This window comes from Fulmarus glacialis, unplaced genomic scaffold (genome assembly GCF_000690835.1).
Source record: "Fulmarus glacialis isolate BGI_N327 unplaced genomic scaffold, ASM69083v1 scaffold43710, whole genome shotgun sequence".
Lineage (NCBI taxonomy): Eukaryota > Metazoa > Chordata > Aves > Procellariiformes > Procellariidae > Fulmarus > Fulmarus glacialis.
The window spans coordinates 40,856-51,307 of NW_009189086.1; the positions used below are offsets into that span (position 1 = coordinate 40,856).

The following is a 10,452-nucleotide window of genomic DNA, read 5'->3' on the forward strand; positions in this document are numbered from 1 at the left end:
AAGAATGAACCAAAGCAAATAAACCTCTGGCATCCTTGTGATAGGAAGTTGCCCCAAAATATCAGATTTTTGACGTCTGGCTATGTTCTTCAATATTTTCATTTCCATTTGATTATCACGGTGATTTTGAGATTTGTATTTGATTAGGTACAGGGAATAAAGGTACTACCAAACTGCAGATCAGTTTGTCAAGACAGCAAAAAGTTAATTGTATATACTTGAGAAGGTAAGTATTCAGCCTTTCCCATACATATCTGTCAATGTAGTTAAGTCTTTGCCTGCCACTCCTCTACTCCCAGGCTTGGCAGATAAATAGTTGTTATTATGATGTGGAAAACCTTCTTTTCCTCATTTGGCAAGTATTTCTATTGAAGTTGGCAGGATAAATTAGCCTGGGGAAAGCTATCCAAAGTAGCAAGAATCATGTGTATACATCATCTACATATACAATTTTCCTGAAAATAGGATTATAACTGGGCACCTTCATTGCTATTTTTTAAAAAAACAGACCAGATTCTTAATAAGACTCCATTTAATTCCATGGGGGATCCCTGAGGATCTGGGATAATATGAATGCTAAGTGCCAAGGCCTTAGCATGCACCAATTACCTAATCCTTTGCTCTTTCAAAAAGTCATATCCACTGCTCTGATCTTTATTTCTTAAGTGTTTGCTGTCATCTGTGGTTACCTGAAGCTGGTGTTGATAAACTTCAGAACTATGAACTTCCTAAATCTTGTGTTTCAGGGGGATAATTTAATCACGGAATGCCACTACAGTACTTTGGACCGAATTCGCATGACATGGGTAAGAAAAGTTTTAATGGATCAAAATAACTACACAGATAATATTGGAGACTAAAATCTTTTTCAGAAAATGCTATTAAAAAGTGTGAACTTACTTGCTAATGCCTGTGTGCGTGTAATTATGTATTATCTTTCCTTTCATAGATTCTTAAGTTTTAAAGTCATCAGGACTATTATGATCATAGTCTGATCTCTTGCATAAGGCATTCATGTGACTAGTTTATAAAAATAAGCAACCAGCTCATAAAAGATCTTTAAAAATCAGACTTCGCTAGTATAAGGAGTGCTTTCTTCATAACATGTATTAACATGCAAATTCTGCATGTTCTAATGAATTATTTTTATGAACTTGTTACGCATTTTTCCCCGAAGTTGTAATTGCCAGTTCTTACGTATTGATTTTTACTTGCGCCGTGACCAAGATGGGACTGCTTGCTTTTGTGCCTAACGTAGAATCCAGGCAGAATGCAGGTCCTTTGGGCTGGGAGGAGGGGGCTCTGTGCGTTACCTTTCTCACGCGGTGGGTTTTCCAGCGGCAGGGACCCCCCCGGACAGCTGCTGCCCCCGGGGCGGCGCTGGAGGCGCCTGGCCCGTACCCTCGCGCCCTTGCAGCCGAGGCACGAGGAACGGCTGTGCCACAGCCCTGAGTGCGTGTCCGTGGCAGTGGACAAGGCAGGGCCATGGCCAGGGGGAGCATCCCCTTCGGGGTTGAGGGGGTCCGGCTCAGGTTTGGCACATGGCAGCGCATGGTCTCCCAGTTGCAGCTTTTTAGGTTAGCAGAGGCCAGGCACCGGCCGTTGCAATGTGGCCACTTGGTTTTGGAGGTGAAGCAAATTCGGTTGTTGGGACATGAGCTGGACTGTGCCAGCTGGCTACGAAACCAGTGAGTGATGCCAGACCCACTATGCTTACGGGAGGGACGTAGCTGCCGGCACCCAGCCTTCGCCAGGGGCTGATCCCGCTTCCTCAGGAGGGGCTGGATCCAGACCTCCAGGAGGTGAGACCTGAGAGGTTTCTGTTCGGCAAGGAAGACCTGTTCCTGGCATCCAGAGAGCAAAGGGATACCTCTCCCTGAATCATGGCTTGCATGTAGGCACATGCAGTAGGTATATAAAGAAAAGCAAAAGAATGAGAACGAAGGCTTTTGAGTTTTTGTCCTATTTTCCTGTGTGGTGACCATACTAGCTCTTGGGCCTTGATTCATGTGTTTTGTCTTCTCCATTCCTATGCCTGTGGTTCTGTGAGATTTGTGGAACTGTTCCCACATGGGATTTAGGAACGTGCAGCTCATAATCTTGTCCATATTTACCAAGATTAATTTTAAATTAGTTGTTTGCCTCATGGCGCTCAATGGAAGGCTGTTTAAGAGTCTCTTTCTTCTGCTAGCTAAAAACCTTACTCTAATTAATTAATTTATAGTTTGTGCTCATTTGTTCTTGCGTCAACATTATCTGTCAACTTAAATAGTTCTTTTCTTTCTTACTTTTTATCTGTATATGTACTTACAAGGAAAGTCCATATAGATACATATTCCATCCCAGCCTCCGTTTTACTAGGCAAAGCTCATTTAATTTCTTATTAAACAAACTAATTATCCTACCAGACTTTTTCTACATCTGCTCCACTTTGAAGCCCTTTTTCTGAAACATGGTAGATATAAGTACCTTGGAGATAGTTGAAAATAAACCTGAACTTCTCAGCTAGTTCTCTTCAACACAATAGGAGTTTTATTTTATTGATAGTTGTTCTTTCTGACATCTTTTAAGCTTGGGAGCTATTGCTTGAGCTTGCAGTGTATTTTGTAATTAATTATGTAATAACTTCTTGCTACTTGATAACGTAATGTGCAAGATAAACCTGTTGAACTGGGCCTCCTGATACACGTTTCATTAACATATAAATGCTAATCAGTGTTTTTATCTGTGGGATTCCAATGCTATCTTGATTAAAAGAAAAATCCCTTTTTCAGGGTGGTCTGAGCACCAGGAACGAAATGTGCCTGTCATATCTTCTCTACTACCCGAGAATCAACCTCACCCGATGTGCAAGTATTCCAGATATAATGGAACAGCTCCAGTTCATTGGTGTTAAGGAAATCTATAGACCAGTCAGGCAAGTAAAATGTTTATGAATATGTGTAGCACCTCTATTTCTGTCTGTGGGATTACAGGGTCATTTTTATACGACCCTTATTTCTTTCTGGTAGTACAACATGTTGCAGGGTCACTCATGCCACTTCTTTTTGGTCAATACGCTGTGCTGCTACTTATTTCTCCTGCCAAATTATTTTGCTTTTTTTTTTCTTTTATAAAAAAGCAGTTTCTTCAGTTAAAGAAATAATATTTCTCCCCGCAGTTTTTTTTCACTACAACCATCTATAAAAAGACTATGTATCAATGTCATATCAATGTTTCAAATCTATCAATTTGTTAAAACATATCAGTGTTTCACACATATAAAGATAATTTTGCAAAAGGAGTTTGGGAGCCTGAGTATCGAATTACCCTGGGTAGATTTGCTGTCAGTAATTCTGCTGAAGTCAATCAGCGCAACCAGATCCTAGAACTGTTGCTGACATATAGTACTTAATCCTGTCTTGGTGACTGACAAAAATGCACAAAAGGGGAAGAATTTGTAAGTTAGAAAGGAAATGGAGGGATTGAGAGAATATTAAATTGTTCATAGTAAAAGATAAATGGTAGATAAGCACCGTGATGGAGAGAAATGAGAGAATTGGAGGCTTTGGAAGAATAACAAGTCAGAGGATGACATGTAAGGTAAGTAGAGACAAAAACATGGAACCAATGGTAGGAATCTAGCCAAGAGGAAGAAAAGAGCTTTTTAGGTGAACTGTTGGCTTCAGGGGCTTGCAATTCTGTGCAAAGACACTGTCTCCCGAGTCTTGGACTCCTACTGTTCAGGGAAGCATGACACTGCACATTTTTGAGATGTAAATCCATGTCAGAAAGAAAAACCCCAGGCTCATTCATCAATTTTTCTTCCTAATAAAAATAACCCACAAGAATCTGAATATTGGCCCGCTGCTCAGCTCAAAAGGGGTAATACCATTTTGTTGTCAGAGCTGTCTACTTCAGTGCTCCACAAATATTAAATATCCCCTCTGTGAATGGCGAGGGGTGGGGGCTGTCACCATTTAGGCAACTCAGGATCTATAACAACCAGCACAAAGGTCCGTGCAATTCAGCTGGCATCTGACTGCTGGGGTAAACCACGGGCTGGTGAATTTTCAACAAGGTGTTGCAGTTTCTTTGGTAAGCCAGCAGAAGTCTTGCTGTCCTTCATCATGAGAGTCCTCGGCAAGAAAAAATGCTTCCCAGTGTGTTGTTGGATCTGGCTTTTCTGCCCTTTAATGTCAGTGGGATGACCTGTACAACGATATTGCTCACTAAGAGCAAGAGTGATTTCCAGAATCTAACATAAAATTTAAGTTTTGGTAGGAGATGGGAGGAAGCCCACTATAGACAGCATAAATGTGTGTGAATATATAAAAATCAATAAATAGTGTATTTCAGTTTTTAAGTGTTCCTTACAGTGCTTAAAATTAAAGCATCTCCACAGCAGATCAGCAGTGGAAGTGATTGTAAACAGAGTGAGAATAGTCTAAAGAGAAAAGTTCCCAAATGACTGAAATGCAGAAAAATAATCAAACAATAGAAAGTAGAACGCCCTATTAGTGGTGAAAGGTGAATTATAGTTGTATTGTTAGTTGCCCTACGCTAAGGTAATAGTAAGATTTTAAAATAAAATGGATAGACTAATAGCGTGTCATCACATTTAAATTTTAAAAGTTGTCTTTCCTTATACAGTTTATCTTAACAAAACCATATAAAACTATTATTGCAAAGTAATTTGATGTACAGGCTTACTGGTCTTAGTTCTGAAATTTATATCCAAGAGAGAAGAGTTTGAAGAAAGTCACAATGCAATCAATGTCTACTTCATTTTCCACACTATTTCTATTTAAAATCTCTTTTAATACAGGGAGAACACAGTTTCTAAATTAGTCCTAGCTAAAAGAGTCTTTCTGAGCTTAGAAAGAAAATATTCTAACAAATGTATGCTCTCTTGAGTGTTCATTCATGATAACTGTACTTAAGGAAAAAATGCACATTTAGCCTGGGGAAATAAAGATGTTTTGAATAGAACAAGTATGCAGACTGTCTGCCGCAAATGGAATAGTAATTAGAAGAAGAGATTATTAATGCCTCTAGTATTTATGACCTAATCCACAATTCTTGTTTCATTAAGCTCTGTCAGCCTAAGGATATGTGACCTGATACTCATCTCTCTTGTGTCAGTCTTACACTGGAATTGCTTCACTGACTCCTCTAAAGTCTCTCTTGACTCACACATGAAGGCAAATGGAAGCAGGATCAAGGTGCTGTGGCTCACTTTAAAACTCTTTTTTTCCTCAGTCTGGTGGCACAGACAGTGGTATAAATCATGAGGAGCTGAGATGAAAGTGATTGGGCCACAATAGTGTAAAATAGGTGCTTGATTAAAATTATGTCCTCCGTGCCGAGGTGTTGAGTAGAGCAGAACTTTGGCATAGGCAGCACTTTACCCAAAGCAAGTGGGAGACAGCCTACTGCAAGATGACACACACCTGTCTAAAGTGCTTTGAAAAGATAACTCACGCTCCAACCAAAGTATTAATTAGGTTACTTAGATAAAGTTTTAGCTACTTTCATTCTTCCACTAGCTGTATTGGACTTTCTGTTTTTAAAAACTTGACCCGTCCAACATGTTGTTTCCATTCATCCCAGTAGAGTCAAACAAGGAGAAAGCAAGAACAATGGAGAAGGTTTTTTTTAGCTGTTTTTTTAAAATTTTCCTGCGCTGTTATTTTTGAGTTTTCTTTACTAAATGAAAGACACTTGTTCATGGGGAGGATTCCCACATGTGGGCAAATAGTCAGGTCTCTCACAGCAGCACAGCAGATCTCTATCCCACCCCAGGCCGAAAGTCCCCTTGCAGCCAGCGTGTAGAAAAAGGCAATGCCCACACCACCAGTTATTCTCATTTGATCTTTTGGCACTGCTGCCCACCAATGCGTGTCAGAGCAACTGCTGTGCTAGGCTGAGTTTTGTCCTATTATCTGAGTTATGACCAGAGCTTGGCAGAGCCATCTGGAAGCAGCTTTCTAATGGCAAACGTTTCTTTACAACACTGTCTGCCAAGCTTAGTAGAGGTCGTGGCTTTTGTTTTGTTTTGTTTTTTTGAGAAGTTACGACAGAAGATCTGTTTTGTATTGCCTGTGTATTCAGTTAGTAGCTCAGAGAACAGCAATGTAATTCTTTTTCTTAACTTAAAGTCCTTCATTTCTAAAAGCTTCTGGCAGCAAGTCCTCAACTGGTGACTAACTTTCATAAGTCTGTTAAAATCAATGAAACTGCATCAGTTTTCAGTAGCAGAGAACTTAGCTGAGAATGTGAGTTAGGCATAATATACATGTTAATAGTACTTTTGTTCTTCTGAGTAGATTCTCCAAAAGCTTTTCCTCATCACTTCCAACTTGATGGAATTTTTCTGTTTTTTAAAATCTATTTATTTATTTTTCTTTAGGACTTGGCCTTTCATTATCAAGAGTCCTAAGCAATATAAAAACCTGTCTTTTATGGATGCAATGAACAAATTCAAATGGTCCAGATCGGAGGGTCTCTCCTATAATGAGCTTGTGCTTAAACTACCAGTGAACGTGAGATGTTCAAAAACAGATAACGCAGAATGGTCGGTAAGTCTAAGTGTTGAAAAGGAGGCAACAATGCCATGAAACAAATGTGATTTATTGTGCTTCATTGTGTATGAATAATACCTGGTTATATATCTTCAGACTGTTTACATGGCTATATTGCATTTACATACAATAACAAATGATGAGAATGTTTTGTCAATGCTTTCACCTAACTTGAGTTCTGGAAGTATTTAAAAAGAATAGAAAAGTTGGAGCTTTGATCAGCACTTGGGATCAGTAATAGGGGTATGGAGTCTTTCAGTGTGTCCGGGACTGATCAGAGAGTAACCATATGTGTCCAGATTAGGTGACCAAGTTAGAAAGCTGTTTTCCCTTGGCTGCATCCATTGTTAGGGACTTATGTTAGGGTCTTGCGATGGATGATTCAAAATCGCTAAATCGGGTTTCTTCTCTGAGTCACTCTGTAGGAGGAAGCTTACTGACCGCATAAGGAAGGCCCAAGAATCTAACTTCTTAACTCAGGCATCTAGACTACCTAAAGTTGTATGAGGACTCTTCCAATATCTCTTGCTTTTTTGTTGGTCCTATGTCTTAGAGATGTCTATAGTATTGAGCCAAAAAAAGTACATTTGGATTGTCCATTTCCTTTGTGTACCTTTGGAGGATTTTATCTTCTATAGTTTTCCTTTCCCAATTCTCTTGGTGGAAAAAAAGGGTAAGATAAAAAATAATTCCCCGGTAAGTTATTATTTATTCTAAATGTCTACTGGTATTTTAACAGGACTGCTGGGAAAAGCTGTCGTCTTTAGTGTTGATGTGTGTTAATAAAGAACTGCTAGTGCATGTAGTATCATCCCTGAAGGAGATGCTGAAAAATATATATTGCTCCAAATTCAAGACTCCATTTTCCTTTTTTGAGCTTTTCTGCTCAGAAGGGGAGATTGTCTCATTGTACTGGCTTATCTCCTACCATGATTTTAGGCCAGCCTAACAGAGCTGATACCAGATACAACTGATTAAATACTTCCTAGGAAAGGACCTTTGCCTCATTCTCCTCACCCCGCAAAACAGCCCACGCTGCCTCATAGCGGGTCGCACAGTGCTTTCAGGGGGTGGAGAAATTGCCCTTCCTGCAGCGGCGTTCTGGGGTCTTTCCAACATCAATCAGACTGTTCTGCCCATGGGGGGTCAATGAAATGCTGTGTGCTATAAGTAACCAAAGAGGTTCTGTTTTTTTCTAATATTTGTCCCACTGCAGACCTGCTGTGAAAAGTAGTTATTGACAGTACATGTGGTTATTCACCCATTTTGGTTAAACTTCTTGACCTTTGCAACTGCTGGCCAGTCGCAGCTGCGTAGCCACTCTTTCACTGGTTATTTGTCAGAAGACAGGTTAAGATGATGAAAAGCACACAGAAATCTTATCAGGAGGGGATAGGCTTCTTTTTTTTTTAAAATGGTATGCTTTCTGGGAAATGCTGGTCCCCTTTATCTTACAGGGTGAAGGAACCATACTTACGACTTAAAGAACATAGTCAAAGAGTGAGCTCACAGGAACTGGGAGTGCTTAGTTCTTCCTTTTAATCATGGTTTCCTATTTCAAATGACTAGGGCATATTCATCAAAGCTAAGATTAGGACTCTTTCCTTTCCCTTCCCTTATTAGTAATTAGATATTACATTAAATTGGCCATCCTCATCAAAATCAAGAACAGATTTAACCTGAATGGCCAAACAATCAGTGAGGAAGGAAAAAACTTGAAGCAGAGGAAGTGAATTGAAAATACCTTCAACCTTCTGTAGGGATGGTCCCTTGATTTGTATTGTGTTTGCTAAGATTAAGTCAATATTTAAGGTTTTTTTTCTGCAGTGCAGGATAATTGCAAAAATGGAAAAAACCCAAAGCAAGCACACGCTGTGCAGGTGGGCATTCAAACTTTCAAAAATGTTTGAGTCCAGGGGCTTGGTTTTTGCACAGCTTCTGTTCTTTAATGTTAGGGAGTACATTTAGGAAAAGCATAGCCAAGCAGTGTACCCAAATCTCTCCAATTTCATGTCAAAGCCAGGACAGGCAGGTGGTTATATCTAACTCCATAAAAATTGCACTGAGTTCTAAGGGAAAAGTAAACAATGCTCAGTATATAGAAATATGACAGTGCTGTAGGTGGCCCTGCTTGAGCAGGACATTAGACCAGATGTCCTCCAGAGGTCCCTTCCAGCCTCAACCACTCTGTGATTCTGTGAAATAAGTATGTGCACAATTAACTGCCTTGTACATGCAAGTGTAAGCCTTGTATGTACAAATAAATGTGTTTAAATATCATCCAATATCCCTACAGCACTGTAACACTATAAACTTCCATTTTTATTTGCCAGAAAGATGAAAACAAAACCGAAACCAACCGAACAATCCCACAAAGCAAAATAAGGTCATACAAATCAACCAACAAGCGAGCCTAACCTCGCTTTACTGGAGAGGATGCCAGTGTGTACAGCTGTTCCCGAGCTGAGAACAACAGATGTGCACACTGGCTGATCATTTGGCGTGCAACGTATTGATATTTTTACTGAGCTTGATGTCTCCACAGTAAGAGTCACAACCCCAGTACAAAACTAACAATAGATTCTCATGCAAGCTGCCAACTAGTTAGAGAGCAAAATACAGATCTCTAATCTTATATGACAAAGCTGTGATCAATTTTTATTATTTTAATTGCAGATCCAAGGCATGACAGCTTTACCCCCGGAAATAGAGAGACCGTACAAGACAGAACCAGTAATGTGCAGCTCGTGTTCCTGTTTACGTTGCAGTTTATTCCTCACCCTGTTGTTTGTTGTACATGTCACAGCCAGCACCATAGGAAGCATTGGGCCCTTTGTATAATAATTTTTATTCGTTTGTGTTCTGTATGCCATGCAAGTTCCGATGTGTTTGCACTGTTGCTATTGTAGATTTATTTTTTTACATATTAATAAACTAAATTTGCCAGTTCAAAATAAAACGTGTACTTCCTCTGAAAACTGTGGGGTTTTTGGTTTTCAATGTAAAGTATGTATAAAACACAGCAGGTACACTGGCACGTTGCATATTGAAATCTTGTCTCGTACCATTTTGTTACACTTTGTCCTGGCTCTTTCACGTGGTGTTTTCCAAACCAACTATGTATATGGGTAAAATTAATAAACTAAAAGCAACTCAGTTAACCACATTCAACCTGGTGTGTGCTGTATTATTTGGTCTTGGTTCTTGACATCTGCAGGTTAGGAAATTATTTCTGTATGGACAGGTCTTGCAAACATGTATTTGGGCATGTCTGACGGACACCTGCCGTAAAGCTACAAGAAGGATTCATTCGGGGAGGACATTCCTGGGAGCAACACATTGCAAACCATCTCTCCACCTTAAGAGAGAAGCGAGTGCTATGGGTGTGAAAGGGATGAACCCCAAATCTCCCCATAGCCGTTGCTGTACGAGTCCTTCAACTTGGCAGGAACTTCTTTCCCCCTTTTCTGTTCTTTATCTCTTTCCCAGTCCCTGGCAATTCAGTGTGTTTCTTTTGTCTTAAGGTATTTGTACAGCTAGTAAAGTTTTGGTGAGGGGTAGGCATGCCTTTGCTAGATTTGGTCTGGATAGCAGGAGCAATAAAGATGTATCTTACAGCCAGGCTCTGGCACGCACAGGGAACCAGAGTACGAGCCTGCCAGGAGCTACTGTTAGCACATGCCGAGCATCACGATAGGCCAAACTGTTGATTAAGAGGTTATTTTTGTGTCTTATGTGTAAATTTTTTTTAAAATTTTATTTACTTTATTTATTTGAAAATCTGCAATTTTTTCACTCACATAGTGTTGGGCAGGGAAGATTCCCAAAAGGTACCTAGTTTATTGCTCCCCAATGAAATTATGCAACACAGTAGAAAAGGACTTTGAAC

At 39.8% G+C, this 10,452-nt stretch overlaps 1 protein-coding gene across 1 annotated transcript in view; it reads left to right on the forward strand.

Moving 5' to 3' along the window:
* The window catches only part of MOXD1 (monooxygenase, DBH-like 1), a gene marked incomplete at its 5' end in the record, with an annotated part of 38,753 nt that extends 29,218 nt beyond the window's left edge, over window positions 1-9,535 (forward strand). The window contains 4 exons of the mRNA XM_009580910.1: window positions 747-806; window positions 2,775-2,917; window positions 6,392-6,560; window positions 9,240-9,535. Coding sequence (XP_009579205.1) covers window positions 747-806; window positions 2,775-2,917; window positions 6,392-6,560; window positions 9,240-9,404 — 537 coding nt within the window. The remainder of the gene's footprint in view (window positions 1-746; window positions 807-2,774; window positions 2,918-6,391; window positions 6,561-9,239) is intronic.
* Window positions 9,536-10,452: the final 917 nt, after the last annotated feature.